This window comes from Salmo salar, chromosome ssa14 (assembly GCF_905237065.1).
Source record: "Salmo salar chromosome ssa14, Ssal_v3.1, whole genome shotgun sequence".
Taxonomy (NCBI): domain Eukaryota; kingdom Metazoa; phylum Chordata; class Actinopteri; order Salmoniformes; family Salmonidae; genus Salmo; species Salmo salar.
In genome coordinates, this window is record NC_059455.1 from 56966718 (window position 1) to 56988495 (window position 21778).

General features: G+C 43.4%; 1 protein-coding gene across 9 annotated transcripts in view; it reads right to left on the reverse strand.

Moving 5' to 3' along the window:
- Positions 1-21569, reverse strand: part of LOC106570114 (ubiquitin-associated protein 2-like) — a 56914-nt gene extending 35345 nt beyond the window's left edge. For 6 of the 9 annotated variants that reach the window (XM_014142138.2, XM_014142133.2, XM_014142137.2 and 3 more), the window contains exons 1-11: positions 21317-21531; positions 13884-14009; positions 10176-10253; positions 7087-7197; positions 6689-6863; positions 6343-6438; positions 5595-5649; positions 4022-4066; positions 2825-2931; positions 1145-1207; positions 1000-1052 (exon numbers count right to left, since the gene is read on the reverse strand). In XM_014142138.2, the coding sequence (XP_013997613.1) occupies positions 1000-1052; positions 1145-1207; positions 2825-2931; positions 4022-4066; positions 5595-5649; positions 6343-6438; positions 6689-6863; positions 7087-7197; positions 10176-10253; positions 13884-13967 (867 nt within the window). In that variant the 5' untranslated portion in view covers positions 13968-14009; positions 21317-21531. Of the gene's footprint in view, positions 1-999; positions 1053-1144; positions 1208-2824; positions 2932-4021; positions 4067-5594; positions 5650-6342; positions 6439-6688; positions 6864-7086; positions 7198-10175; positions 10254-13883; positions 14010-21316 lie in introns of all 9 variants that reach the window. The other 3 variants (XM_014142139.2, XM_014142134.2, XM_014142131.2) reach the window with 2 other exon arrangements.
- Between the last annotated feature and the right edge of the window lie 209 nt (positions 21570-21778).

The window sequence follows — 21778 nt, forward strand, 5'->3', positions numbered from 1 at the left end:
CTTTCTCAATTGATTGTTTTATACTGTTCAATTCAACTTCCAACCTAAAATAATTTCCTGCATTTCCATCAATTTCTGCATTTCCTGCACCCATTTGAGATCATTTCCACACTGCCACGATATGGGCTAAAATACTAGGCCTTATTTTTAACCAAATGTTGCAATTGCGATTTAGATCAAAACACGTGGGTTAACTTTTGGAATCATGGAAAGTTTATTATAATTCTATAGTTAGAATATAAATAGTGGGCACTTTGAATACAGTGTTTGACATGACAACGAATGAAAATGCCATGGACGAGTTATTGTGAGAGGGTAGGAACCAAAGTGATGTTCAGTGTTTCCTAGGGGATCCTATAATCTTTGGCTACATTAAAACTTTATTCATGCTACGCCTATTCCTCTTTGATTTAGAAGATACTGTTGCACAAACATGCTGAAGTAGCAGGGTAAACTATAAAAAAAAAAGGACGTTACACACGACGTATCACATTTAACAAACCAAACATTCAAATACCGTTACAGAAGGTAAAGAAAAACCCAAACTGGTCCGTGCATAAATACCGGTATACCGCCCAGCCCTAATTGAGTGTAGTGGATGCATCATGTTATGGGTATGCATGTGATCATTAAGGACTGGGGAGTATTTCCAGGATAAAAAAAAAAATGGAATGGAGCTGTAATTGCTGCCAAAGGTGTTCCACCAAGTATTGACTCAGGGGGATGAATACTTATTTAAGTGAGATATCTGTATTTCCTTCTCAAAACATGTTTTCACTTTGTCATTACAGTAGATGGGTGAGAAAGAATATCATTTTTGAACCATTTTGAATTCAGGCTGTAAAAAAGTCAAGGTGTATGAATGTGATGTCATTATTTGACTTTTTTTTTTTACAGTCAAAAGATAAGATCTGTCAAAAGACAGAGTACATCAATAAGTCATACATCAAACAGGCACACCACCAAATCAATAAATAGGCATAGCAAAAAGGTACTCACATCCTCATTCCAGTCCTCAGTACCCCACTCTTCTGTCACGCTCCTCCAGGCACCTGTAGGAACATAAAGGAAAAAAAAATACTGAGTAGTAGGTTTCAAACCAACCAGGTGTCGAACAAAAAAAAGGATTTAGGTTCAATCTTACAAGGGGCAGAGTCAAACTTGGGTTGGTAATTTGTTCCCTCTCCTCCTGCAGAGTACTCAATCCCTACAACAAAGGAGAAGTGAAAGGTGAGATATGTGTTAAGATTACAGAGGGTATACTACCTACCGGGTTTGAGGCGTTAGCGAGTTAACTTTGGTCAACTCTGAGTTTAACTCGGGATAACCTGGACCATGAAAATAGCTCATCTTTAGGTCAAGTACATTTCTATGGCAACGAATCGTTCAGAACTAACCTGCTCCAGGGCAGACTAACTTCCTTTATTTAGAATGAAGTGTGAGCTGCGAGTTGAGCAATGAAATCAGATTCCCCCCCACTTGCTAAGAATTTGTCACCATCCCCTTCATTTGAGGAAGACTGATTAAATATTTTATTACCCAAATGTAAAAAAAAAACATAAACATAGTGTAACGGTACACGTATTCATACCAAACAGTTCGATAAGGGGACTTCGGTTCAGCCTGTGAACCCAAATGAATACATAAAACAGATACACTCCCTTTATGAGTCACAAGTGCGCGACTGACACTTGAGACAGTGTCATGGTGCGTTCGTAACCAAGTGGAAATTTACCACATATGATATGAGAAAGATCCACTTGAACAGCCTCGAACTGGTAATTACTAGTGAGAAACTAGGCTATCATCCACTTCTCCCACATGGTGACCTCTGAAGTCACTTACTCTACTCATCTAGAAGAGCAGTTTTGGCAGTTAAATGCAACAATATTTATAAAAATCTATTAATGCGTTTTAACTAATTTGTTTACACACGATAGCTGTACTTTTAGTTTATCGTTGACACCAAATGGTTTCTCAACGAGTTCAAACCATATGAATGCAGTCAACTTGTATTTACGACTTCACAACAATTTTGAAAGCTGAACATTGTGAATGGCATTTCATTTTCCCGCTGTACCAAAACGTGACCCTAAAACCACAAAACATACAGAACCGTTACACCCCTATTAAATTACCTATCACATTACACATTTAGTAATAATAGAATGCACTTGAAACTTCACATAGAAACACTTGACTTAAATTATTTTATCGATTGGAGTGGGGAAAAGGTGCTTCTGCATTGATAAAGACTGTATTAACGATAAGTCATAAAATAAAGACACTTCTAAAAGCCTATTTCACACCATGGCCAGAACGGTCTCAATTAAGAGTTCGGCCTTCAGCTAGCCACATGTACGCCCATTACAAGCCTGCTAGAGTTAGCAGCAGGCGGACGAGCAATATTCACCGTCGTAGTATGGATGAAGTCTGAGCTGGAATGTTAAGCTAGCTGAAGCTGGCTAGCTTAAGAAAACCCTGAGTTAGAGCTAGCTTGCATCGTAGTATACCCCTCAAATCATTCCCAAGACGAGCAAATTAAGTCAGACTCCATGGAGAGTTAGCAGTTACTAACAACTAGCGCACAGCTCCACCTAAACCTTTGGTAGGCTAGCTGGGTTTTCCACCAGCTTGCCTACACCCGTCTACAGGAAGTGTAAAGGCTTTGTGTTTTTGGACTAGGCACTAGCTTGGTTTCTTAATGGTTCCTTCCTTTGGCTCTAGATAAACTAGATGGACTTTCCACCGTCTTGCAGAGATATATGAAGTGTCTAGGCTGGGTGGTTTTGGACTGGGGCTGAGCAGGAGCTGGGTTCCTTACTGGGTCCTTCCTCTGGCTCCAGGTTTCCCGTGTTGTTCCAGGTGCTTCCCCCGCTGTAGCTCTCCTCTGTCTGGGTTGGCTCAGCGTAGTCCGCCGGGTTGAACGTTCTACAAAAAAGAAGAAGCCGTGGTTTTGAGCACAACCCCTTCCTATGAGTCTACCAACTGGAATATTTGACTGGGGTGAGATATACTGTAAAGGAGGAAGTAAGTAAGCAGTGAGATCGAGGAAGTGATTGAGGTGATCTGATGTGTAGCAGTTAGACAACATTCATCTGAGAAATCTCAGGATGACAGATTCAAAAATACTGAAGGAGGACAACCAAGGAATGGGAAAATAATCCAGGCAGTGCCTTATTTTTCCTCAACTCTTTCTCTGGCACTGTGCGGTGGCAAAAAACATAACGTCTTTCAACGCATCATTTCACAGCAGCGCTTCAGAGACAATTATAGAAAAGCACACATCCTTAAAATAGCTGGTCTCTTGCTTCTTTCAGGCTCAGGCACACAAGTTGTACAGTGCAGTACAGCCTACTGCAGTACAGTAAACTGACTTCAGTCATTTTCACGATCTGAATGGAATTCAGACTATTCATGTTTGACTAGCTCCCGGTGAGAACCAACGATAACAGGGGTGCTGTAGATTGGCAGGGAGGGACTCTTGATTGAACCACTGGTCACGCACATTTAACAGTATTTAAATACTGCATCCCTGACAGAAATATTAGAATAAGCTACTACTGTAGATTGTATTTTACTTAGCTTGTGTAAATTCCCCAGCGTAGAGATGTATAGATTCAAATTTGATACTGCTACAGTGCTATTTGGGTTATTAATTGGATTCGTCCTGCCGTTCTTGATTTATTGGAGCCCCCCTATACATTGATATTTGATATCTGCATTGTTAAGATAAGCATTTTAACGCACCGCTATAACACCTGCCAAACTGTGTAAGCGACCAATAAACGTTCGTTTGATTTCTTATGGGGCTTGTGTGAACAGGTTTACACTCGATGTTCAATAGACAGCTGTCATTTAATTCCATATCGTGTTACCAGGGTGCACGACATTGCTTTCATCTGCCCTGATACCCTTTGTGTCTAGCTCCATCCTTCCCTCTCTCGTGGCATTTGGCAGAATGATCCCCCCAACAGATAGCAAGATTGACACACTGACACACCAGTGGCGGTGCACTCACCTCTCATCTCCTGAAAAATCATATCTGGGCCCCTTATCAATCTGGCTTTAGAGGAAAAACAACAGCAACGATTACAAGCAGCACAACGGGGACAGATGGGGATGCAGTGTGTGGTTTTAGACTTCATTATTTTACAGAGGAATGTAGGGAAATCACATGCATGGACAAGTCACTACACTCACACTTCTGCAACACACATCTGTCAACACTGCATTGTTGGGGGCAGTGTCACTTACTATAGGTGTACTTGGTAGACTAAAAAGGGGAAAACATGGCTGCCAAACAAACACTCAAACTGAAGACTGTGTTCCATAAGTAACAATAATTGCATTATGATCAGGAGAGGAAGCACAGTTAAAACCAACAGAACACACTCATGCAAACACAGGCGCCCAAAGGCCACAAGAGCAGCAGCGGAAGCAACACACCCTAAGAGGGACATGTTGGGGACAACGCAACACAAACTGCCTGGCTGTCAGTCTATGTAAGCCTATGCCGCTGGCTCACTCGCGCTGCAGGTTAGTCACTATCAGAACAGGCCAAACTTGCGCACACATACACGCCAGCTGACTGGAGCCGTTCTACCACAGCCAACCCATTGGCCCTCTCCTCTAACGTATCCCTATTAACACTGTAGAATAACATTAAAAGATCATTTCAACTTGTTAAAATGAAAGCACTGATGCAGTTGAAGTAGCCATTAACATAATTTTCGCATTTTATGATCAGTTAAATCTTATGTTCCACAAACCAGGTGCTTCAGACATTAACAAAAAAAAAAAAAAAACACCATTAATTATTTCAAAGGGATGAAATTAACATGCAGGTTCATCTTTGAGGAAGCATTTTAACCTGCTGCATCCCTGGGAAAGAGCCCACACTAGCAGCGCCCACTCACCTAAACCCCACAAAGCCTGGTCTTTGACAACCCTAGAAATAGTAGACTCATCTCGCTGGGGCTTAATGCTAGCCCTAACACCTAGGAGGAATTATATAGCCAACTAAGTGTTAATTATAATTAAATACAAGATAGCAATATGTCTAATGTAGAGTAAATTTGATACTACTCATTATCAAAGCCGGTATAAAGGGCTGCTAACAATCTCGTCACTGTGAGCCTCGTCAAATTAATCAAAAACATATACTATATATGACATCTAGGGTGCTCAATGACCAGGATTGGGTAAGAGGCAATGCATACACAGACAGACAATACAAACACACAAACCGGTGCTCCATTCAACCCAAAGGGAAAGACAAGGAACAAGAACACACCATGTCAGAGACACCGAGAGCAGAACCCTATGTGCAACAATCTCAATGCCCACCTGTTGAGTTAGATGTTTGGTGTGGGGTCTACCAATATCGGACTTTAATGCAAATCCCATATTCACAGACAAGTGTACAGGGTGGTCAGATTGAGTTACTTAAGGGTTTATGTTCAGCCCATTTCAACTTGATTTGGCCGATGTATATTCTTAAATGGCTTAAATGGGCCAGGTCCTGCTCTCTGGTGACCATGGCAAAAGGGAACATACATTTTTCTCTGTGAGCAGCACAGGTGTTCACTTACCCCATGCCCTGCGCAGAAAACCGGCCCCCTCGCCTGCCTCGCTCCCGTTCTCCCCCTAGAGAGGGACAGACAAGTTACACCACTGACCCAAAAATCCTACAGAAAATAGAATGCATTGTCCCTTGAGGAACATTTGCCGTCTTGAGTGCACATTAAAAATGGTATTGAGCACACTACAGAGAATGCATGGCTCTAGAATGCAACCATTTAGCCGCATTTTGCGACCCTTTGACTTGGCTGAGTGCAAAACATTTAATTGGTCTAATTGGTACAAGCTTCACATTGAGTGCATATAGACCTCAAGTTTACTGTTAGATTATTAACACATGGCTACTAGCAGTAGGTATTATATTTAGAGTTAGCAATCTAACTCGTGTGTTTTGAGTTTCAACTTTCTCAGGTAGTTGAATTAGCCCATGTGATATTAGTGCACATAGATGTATGCAAAACCATCTCTATTGGGGGGGTGAACATTTGGGAGCTCTATTTTGACAGTAACCACCTAATTGTCAACCCAACATTTGACAATCACTAGAATAGGGTGCACATCAAAATATCTTGAATAATGCATTCCTGACAAAATCATGGACTGGTGCCACCAACTGAAAAAGTTAGTAGCACCAGGGTAAAAGGTAAGTCCGGAGCACTGGAATGCTATGACATCTGACACTAGGAGGGGGCATTAGCCTTAGTTTGTGTTGGGAACTTGTTTCAGGAGTCCAACCAACAGCTCTTGCCAACAACTTACCTCTTCCTCTGCCCCTCCCCCTGTGGCCTCGCTCTGTGCCCCTGCCTGCTATCCCAGCAGCCTTTCCTCCATCCAGACCATTCTCCTGTACACGGACTGAGAGGACATGGCGGGCGCATAACAGGTAGTGAGGGAAAATAGACGTGTGTGGAGTCAGAAATTACGTTTCAAGTTAGACATGTCGGTTCAGAAGCTACAATGGCAATTTTTCTTCCAGAAATCTAAGGAAAGAATGTTTGTTGCACACACTGTCCCCTCCATAACAAGGGCAGGAGCTACAAAGGGTCTATTTGTATGCCTGTCACTTCCCATGACCCTAAAGCAAAGGCATGCGATTTCTACTCACACTCTCGTCCCCTACTAGCCCCTCTACCCCTGCGTGGGGCTCCACCTCGACGACGTGCCACGTCCCTCTCTGCTCCCCTCTCCCGGTTCTCCTTTCCTTCCTCTCCGGTCTCGGCATGGCCAGGCTCCTTCTGACCGGACACTCCTTTCTTCTTCCCCACCATCTCCCAAGAGTCCTGAGGAGAGATGAGGTGACAGGGTTCAGTTTTATGTTAAGGGAGAATCCTAACTTCCACTTAAAGTGGAATTTTCACTTAGTCTTCCACTGACATGAATGCATACCAAAGTGAAAATTCCACTTTAAGTGGAAGTTAGGATTCTCCCTGTAATGAGCTGGATGGGTAACTTGGTTTACTCCCTTTGCCAACTACTAAGCCCGGACACAAAGGCCAAACTCACAGTATCTGGGCTACCTTCCAGCAACACGTTGATGGCTCTGTTGACATCCCCGTTGCAGTCATGCAGTGCAATCATAGACTCATCCTGGTCCTTGCCTGTGATGTCAATGAGCTGGACAGGGAAATGGATAAGAAAATTCAGTGAGTATATTGCAACGTAGCCCTTTACCCTCATAATACGTGTTGAAAACTGCATATTTGGGCACTAATCAGCACTTAAATTGGAACGCAGTGGCTGTAAAGTAACATGATATAAAATGTCAGCTCAGTCTTTGCGCTTCATAGCGCCGTATGGGTTTTGACTGAGCCTTTTTGAACACCACACACAAAACAAGACGCTGCCAATATCCCTCCCACTAAAATGGACAACTACTGTACATTTGGCCTCCTGAGTAGCACAGCGGTCCAAGGCACTGCCGTGCTTGAGCCATCACCACAGATTTGGGTTCAATCCCGGGCCGTGTCGCAGCCGGCCGTGACCGGGAGACCCATGAGGCGATGTACAATTGGCCCAGCGTCGTCCGGGTTTGGCCGGCTGGAACGTTCGTCCCGTCGCACTCTAGCGACTCCTTGTGATGGGCCGGGTGCATGCAAGCTGCCACGGTCGCCAGTTGTATGGTGTTTCCTCCAACACATTGGTGCGGCTGGCTTCCGGGTTAAGCGAACATTGTGTAAAGAAGCAGTGAGGCTTGGCAGGGTCGTGTTTCGGAGAAGGCATGGCTCTCGACCTTCACCCCTCCTGAATCCGTACGGGAGTTGCAGCGATGGTACAAGACTAACTACCGATTTGAAATCATGAAATTGGGGGTACATATGAGAGGACTATGTATTTTGAAAGATGAGATGTTCAGGATTATAATAAATACGACTTTGATGTTATACAAGCAAGTCAAACACCTGTGAACACCTAAAACCCCAAGATTTTATTGTATAACTAAGTAAGTCATGCTGGCAATAGAACAACCTTTCAAATGATGCCCACCTGAACCAGATTTTTGGATAGTGTAAATAGTAATAGTGTTGGCTGGGATGTACGGTTGTTCCCCAAACAAAACTACAGGTGCATGCTCTAGTTTCAACAGCACAGCTAGGAGAGCTAAAAAAATTAAAGAAATAAAAAATACTATTGAGTCATAAGTGTTTTGTAATTACTTAGAGACGTATGGCCAACTTGAGACAGCAGTTAGTCCTCATTCAAACCACTGTAATTTTATTTGTCTTACATTGTACTTAAGAAAATTCCTGGAGAATGTGGGGTGTGTTTCTGAACGTATCCAGAGTATATTACGATTTTATTAACAAATGCAAAATAAACTAATATTTGGAATAAGTCTTGTCAGGTGAACCTGTTGTGTCCAACTTGTCTAATAAAATTCCCATAATCTCGAAACTGTTCTTTTAATTTCTACCATGCTTATGTATAGTATTCAGACCACTACTTTTCCCACATTTTGCTAGGTTACAGAATTATTCTAAAATGGATTCAATCGTCTCTCCCCCCCTACACACAATACCCCATAAAGCAAAAACAGGTTCACGAATATTTGCTAATTTATATATAAAAAAATAACACATCTACATAAGCATTCAGACCCTTTACTCAGTACTTTGTTAAAGCACCTTTGGCAGCGATTACAGCCTCGAGGGTTCTTGGGTATGGCGCTACAAGCTTGGCACACCTGTATTTCGTGAGTTTCTCCCATTCTTCTCTGCATATCCGCTCAAGCTCTGTCAGGTTGGATGGGAAGGGTTGCTGCACAGCTGCTTTCAGGTCTCTCCAGAGATGTTCGATCGGGTTCTGGCTGGGCCACTCAAGGACATTCAGAGAGTTGTCCCGAAGCCACTCCTGCGTTGTCTTGACTGTGTGCTTAGGGTCATTGTCCTGTTAGAAGGTGAGCCACTGCCCCAGTCTGAGGTCCTGAGCAGGTTTTCATCAAGGAGCTCTGTACTTTGCTATGTTCATCTTTCCCTCGATCCTGACTGGTCTTCTAGTCCCTGCTGCTGAAAAACATCCCCACAGCATGATGCTGCTGCCACCATGCTTCACTGCAAGGATGGTGCCAGGTTTACGCATTCAGGCCAAAGAGTTCAATCTTGGTTTCATCAGACCAAAGAACCTTGTTTCTCATGGTCTAAGAGTCCTTTAGGTGCCTTTTGGCAAACTCCATGCGGGCAGTCATGTGCCTTTTACTGAGGAGTGGCTTCTGTCTGGCTACTCTACCATAAAGGCCTAAATGGTGAAGTGTGCAGAAATGGGAGAACCTTCCAGAAGGACAACCATCTCCACAGAGGAACTCTGGAGCTGTCAGAGTGACCATCGGGTTCTTGGTCACATCCCTGACCAAGGCCGTTCTCCACCGATTGCTCAGTTTGGCTGGGCGGCCAGCTCTTGGAAGAGTCTTGATGGTTCTAAGCTTCTTCCATTTAAGAATGATGGAGGCCACTGTGTTCTTGGAGACCTTCAACGCTGCAGAAATTCTTTGGTACCTTTCTCCAGATCTGTGATTCGACACAATCCTGTCTCGGAGCTCAACGGACATTTTTTTACGCAATTATACTTTAAGCTCTAGCTACCAGACCAGAGAAAAAGCGGCAAGATGCTAGGACACTTCCAGATCTCTATTTACATTTACATTTTACATTTACATTTAAGTCATTTAGCAGACGCTCTTATCCAGAGCGACTTACAAATTGGTGCATTCACCTTATGATATCCAGTGGAACAACCACTTTACAATAGTGCATCTAAATCTTTTAAGGGGGGGGGTTAGAAGGATTACTTTATCCTATCCTAGGTATTCCTTAAAGAGGTGGGGTTTCAGGTGTCTCCGGAAGGTGGTGATTGACTCCGCTGTCCTGGCGTCGTGAGGGAGCTTATTCCACCATTGGGGTGCCAGAGCAGCGAACAGTTTTGACTGGGCTGAGCGGGAACTGTGCTTCCTCAGAGGTAGGGGGGCCAGCAGGCCAGAGGTGGATGAACGCAGTGCCCTTGTTTGAGTGTAGGGCCTATGAATGTACACTAATGTAACAGTTCTCCCTTCAGGCAGCAAAAAGGGTCTAAAAGGGCATCGGGATGACATGTTCTCTCACCTGCTTAACTTTTTCTTCAAAATCAGCATCATTGTTGTCCGAAATCATCTGCGCGAGTCGGATCTGCTCAGCAGTGGCCTGTGTAGAGAAGGGTGGAACATCAACTTCTGAGTGACCACAAATAGCCTTTTAAAAAAGTGGCTCATGTCAAAAAAAAATGTTTTTAAATTTAACTAGGCAAGTCAGTTAAGAACAAATTCTTATTTACAATGACGGCCTACCAGGGAACACTGCCTTGTTCAGGGGCAGCACAACAGATGTTTACCTTGTCAGCACAGAGACTCGATCCACCAACCTTTCGGGTACTGGCCCAACGCTCTAAACACTAGGCTACCTGTCGCCCACAAATGACAGGCATTTATCCACCCATTAAGTATTAGTTAAGTACAGGGTTGGGGAGTAACGGATTGCAAAAGAAACACTAACTAATCAGTTACCAGCAAAAGAATTGTAATCAGATAGTAATCATACTATTGAAAAACTTGAGGATTACTTTTAAATTCAGAAAGGGTGCATAAAAAAATAAAATTAAAACTTGTTTTCCTAATGACATTCAAATCAGCATTGAAAAAAAAAGGCGCAAGTTTAAGTTTGTTCCACCTGAGGGAGTCTGACCACAAGTCAGAGACCACTATGATGACAACAAATGGGTTTGATGGATCGCGGTAAAAGAGCAGGAATAAGCTGTCTTCCAATGGTGCGACTGCTGTCGGCATCCAAAGATTATTCAACTTGAATAAACGCTTGGAGGTAAGGATGACAGCAGTGGTGTAGTCCACGGTGACACGGAAATCACTTATTATTGATATCTACATAGCACATTGATGTGAATAACACTGCTGCTCTCTCATTCAGCTATTTTCACTTTAACGATTGTGGTCGTTGTGGATGGCTGTTTACAAATCTAATTGTGTATTTCAACCCAATAATGGTTGAATTCAATAAGTTTAAGCTGCCTATCAATCATTGTTTTTGAAACCAGTGGACAGCCAGTGAAAAATGCACTCTTGCAACAGCTGCATAGTGAGAATCCAAGCCTATGGAATAAAAGTGAGGCTTTTATTGCTGAATCTAATTCATGCTATGAAAAATCCTTACGCCTAATGGACACGTGCTCAAACTTGCACACTATTGATTGCCCCTTTAAGTCTATCTGTAGTTGCTACATCCATTTCCGGACTTAATACACACACACACACACTACCAGTCAAAAGTAGACACTGCATTTACAGTAAACGCTGAATGTTGACTCAATCAGAAATGGCAATCTGTAACAATTCAGCGTCATAAAATTCCACAGGTGGGTGATTCCGACAACATAAAATTATCCGGAACTCAAGTGTTTCCACTAGCACCGGCTGTCGGCTAAACAGCTGACTACTCATTTTCAGCCGGCTACTTTTCACTTTAACTAGGCGATTATTTTCAATGCACTAATCAGAAAAGTCTGCAGAGCCCTCTCCTGCTAGAATGAACGATATGCATCTTCTAGTGATCACAAAGAGAGCGATGACAGGGAAGCAATGCTGGTTTGACAGTCTGCCGTCTGTCGTGCCTCCCGGTACCTGGTTGTAGTCTAATTTCTTTACAGAGGTGGGGGAGAACATGATGCTTCATCTGCAAGTCAAATTAAGGCTTTACAGTGCAACAATTCTACTCATATATGCATTTATAAATAGATGTGCGAACCGAAAAAATTATGACCAAGTGTGCGAGTTGTGATTTGTAGCTACATTACATGACCAAAGGTATGTGGACACCTGCTCATTCCAAAATCATGGGCATTAATATGGAGTTGGTCCCCCCTATGCTGCCATAACAGCCTGTACTCTTCTGGGAAGGCTTTCCACTAGATGTTGGATCATTGCTGCGGGGACTTGCTTCCATTCAGCCACAAGAGTATTAGTGAGGTCAGGCACTGATGTTGGGCGATTAGGTATGGCTCAGTCGGCATCCCAAAAGGTGTTCGATGGGGTTGAGGTCAGGGCTCTGTGCAGGCCAGTCAAGTTCTTCTACACCAATATTGACAAACCATTTCTGTATGGACCTCGCTTTGTGCACAGAGGCATTGTCATGCCCCAAACTGTTGTCACAAAGTTCAAGCACTGAATTGTCTAGAATGTCATTGTATGCTTTAGCATTAATATTTCCCTTCACTGGGCCCAAACCATGAAACAGCCCCGGACTATTATTCCTCCTCCACCAAACATTAGTTGGCACTATCCAGTCGGGGATTCACCAAACTCCGATTCATCCGTCAGACTGCCAGAGGGTGAAGCATGATTCATCACGCCAGAGAAAGCGTTTCCACTGATCCAGAGACCAATGGCGGCGAGCTTTACACCACTCCAGCCAACGCTTGGCATTGCGCATGGTGATTTTAGGCATGAGTGCGGCTGCTCATGAAAGGCCACTTCATGAAGCTCCTGACGAACAATTATCGTTTTAACGGTGCTTCTAGAAGCAGTTTGGAACTTAGTAGTGAGTGTTGCAACCAAGAACAGATGATTTTTTTACGCGCTACATGCTAATGCACTCCTGTTCTGTGAGCTTGTGTGGCAGACTACCATGCTGCGGCTGAGCCGTTGTTGCTCCTAGACGTTTCCACTTCAAAATAACAGCACTTAAAGTTGACTGGGGCTCTAGCAGGGCATACATTTGATGAACTCACTTGTTGGAAAGGTGGCGTCCTATGACGGTACCACATTGAAAGTCACTGAGCTCTTCAGTAAGGCTATTCTACTGTCAATGTTGTCTATGAGGATTGCATGGCTGTATGCTTGATTATATATACACACACACACACCTGTCAGCAACAGGTGTGGCTGAAACAGCATAATCCAAATTTGAAGGGGTGTACACATACTTTTTTTAAATAGTGTAGCAACATCAGGAAAGGCGCCAATCCAACGCGGGAGAAGGCTCATTTGTTATAAAATAATATTACATTTATAAGTGTAGCAACATTATTTTTTACATAATATAACCATATACAATTTGACTATCACATGCCTTCAAGTGATGACTGACATTCCCGTGGCCTCCGCAATGAATTAGTCCACTGACATGCGCGAATCAGACAGGTGCACCATGAAAAGAATAAATTGCGACTGCTTGACTAAAGACATTCAGTCGACCAACAGCCTATCGACCAATCGACTAAATAGAGTCATCTCTAGTATTTACATTGTTTTGTTGACAAGGCTGGTTGATTTTTAATGTTAGTTTGAGTCTGCTGCTTCAACTGATAGTGAAGAGATTCTGTCTACTACTAGTCAGATCCAAAATCTCTCACCGCCACTTGACAACTTGAGTGGCACTGTTACCATGGTAACCTCCCGCCCTTAAAGTGGCAGATAAAAATTGTCTCATCTGATATTTTAGTTATGAGACTCGGGTAACATTTAAATAAATTGAGGAATACATCACATTACTTCCTACTAATATATTATTTGTTTTAGAAAAATTAAGCATGCTTTTTTGTATAAACAAACATAAGTAAATATATAAAATAAATATTTTGGCTGGTAAAATAAATAAAAATAGGAATGGCTGGTAGATTCCTCCATCTACTTGCCACAGTGGCTGGTGGACCAAAGAGTTCATTTTAGGCCCTGGAAACATAGAATTAGCTGTTGGGTCAGTGTGTGTGGTAACTAAGTGCATGACATCCAGTGTGGGCAGAAGGGTCGAGGGCAAGGTACCAACCTGAGGTCTCTGCTTGTGCTGTGTCTGGCCTGTCTGCTGCTCCCAACTGCCGCAGGCTCGGTTTCCGCCCACCGACGTCATCATTTACAGTATATACAAATAACAGTATTTACAAAGGAATAACACCTGAGAAAGTTGGGAGAGAGGTTCAACGTCAAATTACTATTTGGAAAATCCACCTGACACTGAAACCCTGCATTTTTGGTGCTTCAGTGAAACAAATTAGTAAGGTCGGGTTTGGGGACGTCACTACGGATTAAAGTGTAAATGATTCACTGATTACAGAATGAATATTGTAAAGTAAGACCAGGGTTAGTTACAAAAACTAGTTGGAAAGACTACTTACAGCAGTATTGCAGTTCCTGAGAATCAGTGGCTTAATTAACCTATAAATGAGTGTGGCCTGGTAACAATCTAGAAATAACAATTTTGATTTTCAATAGCAATTGTTAATGCGCATCTTTCACATGATGTGAGGGAGAAAATGAACTAGCTAGAAAAACAGTCCCCCCCCCCCAAAACATGGTGTTTAACTCCAGAACTGGGAATAGAGCATAGATAGTAATTATGTAAAGGCCAAGGGCCCGGATCCCGAAAGCTTAAGTTCATCATTAAAACGTTCTTAGGAGCATCGTTAAATATACTGGTTTCCCAAAACCATAATTAACATTGCACTTGATAAATGCTTGTAATGTAAACGCCTGCCTCAGACCACTCGTAGAACAGCTAGATGCATTTTTGCCCTCCTGCGTCAATTACTTTAACAAGGAAGACGGAGACCTAGGTCTCTTTTACAAATTCCCCCTGTATACACACACACACACACACACACACACAGTGCATTTAGAAAGTATTCAGACCCCTTCCTCCACATTTTGTTACATTACAGCCTTATTGTAAAATTCTCATCTATACAATACTCCATAATGACAAAGTGAAAACAGGTTAAGAACTGTTTGCAAATGTATAAAAACAAAAAAATGCACATAAGTATTAAGTCATAAGAGAAACCAAGGCTGTTGAGTCTGCCGATAAGAATACGGTGATTGACAGAGTCGAAAGCCTTGGCCAGGTCGATGAAGAAGGCTGCACAGTACTGTCTTATCGATGGCGGCTATGATATCGTTTAGTACCTTGAGCGTGGCTGAGGTGCCCCCGTGACCAGCTCGGAAACCGGATTGCACAGCAGAGAAGGTATGGTGGGATTCGAAATGGTCAGTGTTCTGTTTGTTAACTTGGCTTTCGAAGACTTTAGAAAGGCAGGGCAGGCTGGATATGTCTATAACAGCTTGGGTCTAGAGTGTCTCCCCCTTTGAAGAGGGGGATGACCGCGACATCTTTCCAATCATTAGGGATCTCGGACGATACGAAAGAGATTGAACAGACTGATAATAGGAGTTGCAACAACGGCGGCGGATAATTTTAGAAAGAGAGGGTCCAGATTGTCCAGCCCAGCTGATTTGTACAGGTCTGGCAGCTCTTTCAGAACATCTGCTATCTGGATTTGGGTTTAGGACAAGCTGGGGAGGCTTGGGCAAGTCGCTGCGGGGGGTGCGGAGCTGTTGGCCGGGGTAGCCAGGAGGAAAGCATGGCCAGCGGTAGAGAAATGCTTATTGAAATTCTCAATTACTGTGGATTTAAATCAGTAGTGACAGTGTTTCCTAGCCTCAGTGCAGTGGGCAGCTGGGAGGAGGTGCTCTTATTCTCCATGGACTTTACAGTGTCCCAGAACTTTCTGGAGTTCAGGATGCAAATTTCTGTGAAAAAGCTAGCCTTTGCTTTTCTAACTGACTGTGTGTATTGGTTCCTGACATCCCTGAAAAGTTGCATATCGCGGGGACTATTCGATGCTTGTGCAGTCCGCCACAGGATGTTTTTGTGCTGATTGAGGGCAGTTTGGTCTGGAGTGAACTAAGGGCTATATCGGTTCTTAGTTCTACATTTTTCAAAGGGGCATGCTTATTTAAGATGGTGAGGATTTTTTTTTAAAGAACGACCAGGCATCCTCTACTGACGGGATGAGGATCAATATCCTTCCAGGATACCCGGGCCAAGTCGATTAGAAAGGCCTGCTCGCAGAAGTGTTTTAGGGAGCATTTGACAGTGATGAGGGGTAGTCGTTTGACCACGGACCCATAGCGGATGCAGGCAATGATCGCTGAGATCCTGATTGAAAACAGCAGAGGTGTATTTGGAGGGCAAGTTGGTCAGGATAATATCTATGATGGTGACCATGTTCATGCATTTAGGGTTGTACCTGGTGGGTTCCTTGATAATTTGTGTGAGATTGAGGGCACCTAGCTTAGATTGTAAGACTGCCGGGGTGTTAAGCATATCCCAGTTTAGGTCACCTAACAGTACAAGCTCTGAAGACAGATGGGGGGGGGGCAATCAATTCACATATGGTGTCCAGGGCACAGCTGGGAGCTGAGGGGGGGGGGGTCTATAACAGGCGGCAACAGTGAGAGAATTATTTCTGGAGAGATTCATGTTTAAAATTAAAAGCTCGAACTGTTTGGGCATAGACCTGGAAAGTATGACGTAACTCTGCAGGCTAACTCCTCCCCCTTTGGCAATTTATCTTGACAGATAATGTTTTAGTTGGGGATGGGAATCTCAATTTTTGGTGACCTTCCTAAGCCAGGATTCAGACACGGCAAGACATCACGGTTGGCGCAGTGTGCTAAAGCAGTGAATAAAGCAAACTTAGGGAGGAGGCTTCTGATGTTAACATGCATGAAACCAAGGCTTTTACGGTTACAGAAGTCAACAAATGAGAGTGCCTGGGGACACACAGGGCCTGGGTTAACCTCCACATCACCCGAGGAGGAATAGGATGATGGTACGGCTAAAGACTATCAAAACTGGTCATCTAGTGCGTTGGGGACAGAAATAAAAGGAGCAGATTTCTGGGTGTGGTAGGATAGAGTCAGGGCATAATGTACAGACAGGTATGGTAGGGTGCGGGTACAGTGAAGGTAAACCTAGGCATTGAGTGAAGTTAAGAGGTTGCAATCTCTGGACGCACTAGTTATGCTGGGTGATGTCACCACATGTGTGGGAGGTGGGACAAAAGAGGCATCTGAGGCATGTTGAGTGGGACTAGTGAACTAAAACAATGATAACTATCCTAAACAACAGTATACAAGGCATATTGACGTTAGAGAGAGACATAAAGCGAGGTATAGAGCAATCACAGGTGTTGATTGGGAGAGCTAGCTAAGACAATGGGTAAGACAACAGCTTATCAGCTAAGACAGCAACAACAGGTAAAATGGCGATGAATGGGCAGAGGGGGTCAGTTAACTACACACAGGGCCTGAGTTCGAGGCTGGCCCGACAAACAAAATGGAGTACAGTGATTAATGAACAGTCCAGCAGGCATCAGCTATGTAGGCAAGTGATCATAGGGTCCAGTGAACAGCAATAGATGACAGAGAAGCCGCTAGGTAGCCGTTACTAAGCTAGCAATCGGAAGACACAGCGTTAAAAAAGTTAGCAGGCCGGGGCTAGTAGAAGCGTCTGCTCCGACAACCGTCTTTGCCGGATGAGGGCACAGCGGATGGAATTACGTCGGCAGACCGGTCGTGATGGAACGGCGGGGCTCCATGTTGACAAAGGGTCTAGGCCAGTTGGCAAAGGAGGCATTGTAGCTAGAGTAATTTTGTTTGCTAGGCGGGAGATGCGCCTGGCTCGCGGCTAACTGGTGCTAGCGTTGGGACAAGGGTGTTAGCCACTATAGTCACTCGGTAGCTGCGATGATCCGATGCAAAGGTCCTGAGCTTACGGCAAGAATCTGGTGTAGTGGATTCTAGTCGTGTTAGTGAAGTGTCCGGGAGGCATCAGCTGTGTAGCAGAGTGATCATAGGGTCCACTGAGCAGGCCGGGAGATGGGCCTGGCTCAAGGCTAGCTTCGGGGCTGGGCCACTCGGTGGCAGCAAGCTAGCTGCGATGATCTGGAGTAATGATCCAGAGCTTAGGGCAGGAATCCGGTGTTGTCGTGGAGAAAAACAGTCCGATATGCTCAGGGTTGATAATGCGCTGAGCAGACAGGCAGGCTGGCAAGTATTATCCAGGCTAAAAGCGGCTGGTATCTGTGCAAAAGGTAAAGGCCGCTAGCAGTGGCTAACAATGACTAAATAGCTAGTAGATAATTAGCTGGTTAGCTTCTGATGGCTAGCTTCTAATGGAGGTTCTGGTTTCAGGTCTAAAAATATCAGATCCATATCACATTGGGTGAGGCGGGTTGCCGGAAGGTATATTTAATTTTAAAAAATTGAAAAAGAGATTGAAAATATATTGAAAGATATACAAAAAAGACAATGTACACGTGAGACCGACAAACAATTTCTGACTGCTACGTCATCTTGGAATCAACTGAACAATGGGGGAGAAGAACTTTGGCCAGGGAGGTGAACAAGAACTTCGAAGGTAACTGACAGAGCTCCAGAGTTCCTCTGTGAAGATGGGAGAATCTACCGGAAGGACAACCCATCTATGCAGCACTCCACCAATCAGGTCTTTATGGTAGAGTGGTCAGACAGAAGCCATTCAATTAAAAAGACACATGACCGTCCGCTTGGAGTTTGCCCAAAGTCACCTAAAGGACTCTCAGACCATGAGAAACAAGATTCTCAGGTCTGATGAAACCAATATTTAACTATTTGCCTAAATGCCCAGTGTCACGTCTGGAGGAAACCTAGCACCATCTCTACGGTGAAGCACAGTTGTGGCAGCATCATGCTGTGGGGATGTTCTTCAGAGGCAGGGACTGGGAGACTTGTCAGAATCAAGGGAAAGATGAACAGAGCAAAGTACAGAGAGATCCTTGATGAAAATCAGCTCCAGACCACTCAAGACCTCAAACTTGGCCAAAGGTTCACCTTCCAACAGGACAACAACCCTAAGCATACAGTGAAGACAACGCAGGAGTGGCTTCGGGACAAGTCAATGGCATTGAGTGGTCCAGCCAAAGCCCGGGCTTGAACCCAATCGAACATCTGGATAGACCTGAAAATAGCTGTGCAGCGACGCTCCCCATCCAACCTGACAGAGCTTGAGAAGATCTGCAGAGAATTGGAGAAACTCCCCAAATACAGGTGTTCCAAGCTTGTATCATAACACCCAAGAAGACTCGAAGCTGTAATCACAGCCAAAGGTGCTTAAACAAAGTGCAGAATAAAAAGGGTCTGAATAGAAAATGATATAAATTCTAACAACCTTTTTTTGCTTTGTCATTAGGGTGTGTAGATTGAGGGAAAAAAACAATCAATTTTCAAATAAGGTTGTAATGTAACAAAGTGTGGAAAAAGTCAAGGAATCTGAATACATTCCATAGGCACTGTATGTATGTACGCATGTATGGAGCATTATGTATCTTCAGTTTTATTCACATTTTCAAGTACTGATGACAAATAATGCATTACGATTATTGCATAGATTGTAACGGATACCTATGTTTGTAAAATACTTATTTGAACAGTGTACTGATAATAATGAGCTAATGGTAAGCTATTTGCCAGCTATGCCATGTTTGTTGACATTATACAATGCATTATGGGTGTCAAGTAAACATCTGTCAGACCAACGATGTTATGAGTAAACTCCCGGAAGGGAATGAAGTTAAGTGAATGATTGTAGACGACACACCCCCTAAAAACATGCATACTGCAAACAGACCAAACTCATCTTGTCTCCTCTTATCTTTGGTTGACAAAAAAAAAAAAACATCTAAATTAATCAGACTTTGGATTTCTAGAAAGTGTTTTAATCAACTATTTTGATCAATGGTGAGCTCACCTGCAATGTGATGAATTATAAATAGTTAGTGCTATTAGCTCATTCATATTGTGGTTTCTGTGAGCCAGGAGTTATCTAAATATGACCACTTGTGTTACGTGAATCTTTCATCAGTTTGAGCTAGGAAAAAATGTAGCCCACATTTTCCGGTTTGGATGATTGTGTATGCTGTCACTACTTCTGAGAATGTCTAAACATTGCATCCAAAAATAAACTGGTCTCATTCAGGACATAACTTTAAGGAATGTTTGTGTCAAATTTTTGTTGCCAGCTCAAATGCTGACCGTTGCCTCAATCGAAACTGGACGTTCAAAATAAGTCTTCTAATCACACCGGTTTGAGCGTAAGCTGCAGGGACCACTGTAGAATGATCACACCCGCCTCCAGAGTGTGGCGCTGCTAGAGGCGTCACTACAGACCCGGGTTTGTGTCGCAGCCAGCTGCGATCTGGAGACCCATGAGCCGGCGCACAATTGGCCCAGCATCGTCCGAGTTGGGGAGGGTTTGGCCAGCCGGGATGTTCTTGTCCCATCGCGCTCTAGCGACTCCTTTTGGCAGGCCAAGCGCATGCATGCTGACCTCAGTCTCCAATTGTACAGTTTATAATGCCATTTCATTTGTAACTAGTGGTTATGCCTTGTGTATCTATTTTAATTCGGGTTTTTGTAGAAATAGGCGGGGTTTCTGACTTTGTGGCCGTTGTAACGACCTATCCAAAGACATGGTTAACAAGGCTAACGTTACCTAATTTTAAACAACGGTCCTAGCTAGCTAATTGGCCAACTAAAATTATATACCTAGCTAGGTAGTTAACGTTATGTTTAGAATATCCAAATAGGGTCCAATGAAATGCGAGTTCGCGAACATTAGTTAGCTACTTTAGCTAATTGAGATCTGGCAAATGACATCTATTTTTCACACATTTGCTGGGAGGCTAGCTAACTAACAAGATAATGTGGCTACTATGGTAGCTTGTTAGCGGAGGCTAACTAAAACAAGCTACTGTAACTACTATGGTAACTTGTTAGCGAACTAACTTAGCAGATTGTAATGGCGTCCACCAGCGAACGATGCAATACACACATCGCTCTGGATTTAACATTCACAACATGTTTTTATTTAGCTAACGATAGCTAGCGATTCGTCTCTAGCTAAGCTATCAAACGTTACATAAACTCCATGAATATTATTTCACCACAACCATTAACTAGCTAACGTCAGGTATTTCAATAAATATAAATTACTTCATAAACATAACATTATTGTCTAACTGTTAGCGAGCTAAGATATTTTTAGGGAACATCCATCCAGCCTGGTCGAAGTTGTCGATGAGATTCCGTTCTTCTCAACCTCATGGCGAAGAGAAGATAGCTAGCTAGATTGTTGCAAATCATCACTTCTAGCCTAACTGGCAAACATGGTTACTAGTAAGGCATATTAGTGAGCCCACAAACTCATAGGCCGCACATTAACGTGATAACTAACTCACAAATCACATTATAAGTGGCACTATGCAGCACCAGCAAACGAGCCTCCGTTGGGAACGATGTCTGTTTATATAAAAACACGACACCGAGGCTCTAGGTAGGCCCGTAGGCCCAAAATAAAGAAAATAAATAACAAGCGATACTGACCAGAAACCCAGATGAATGTCAGATATTCTGCTATAAAACCGACCAAGCGGTCTCTCTGTCGACCTCCTAATCGGATTTCGACGAAATGAAACCTCAAAGCCCAAAAATAATACACTTATTTGAGGAATTATGCCGAACCGACTCGCGCAGACAATAAGCGAGAGACTCGGCATTTACCTGTGTCTTTTCCACTTTGACACCGCAGATAGCTCCGTCACGTGGTTGACAGGGCGCTTCAATGTAACTAGACCCTCGACACGTGATCAACTATCTTAAAAAAATGCATATAAAATGTATGTGTATATATATATATATATATATATATAAACATTAAAATATTTATAGTGATTTCCTATCCTAGATTGTCAGAGTGACTGGAAGTTTAGCAGGACCACTATACGCTGCACTACAGTGACAGTGATGGTGTGTCTAACGAGTGTGCCAGGTAACCTCAATCTTATT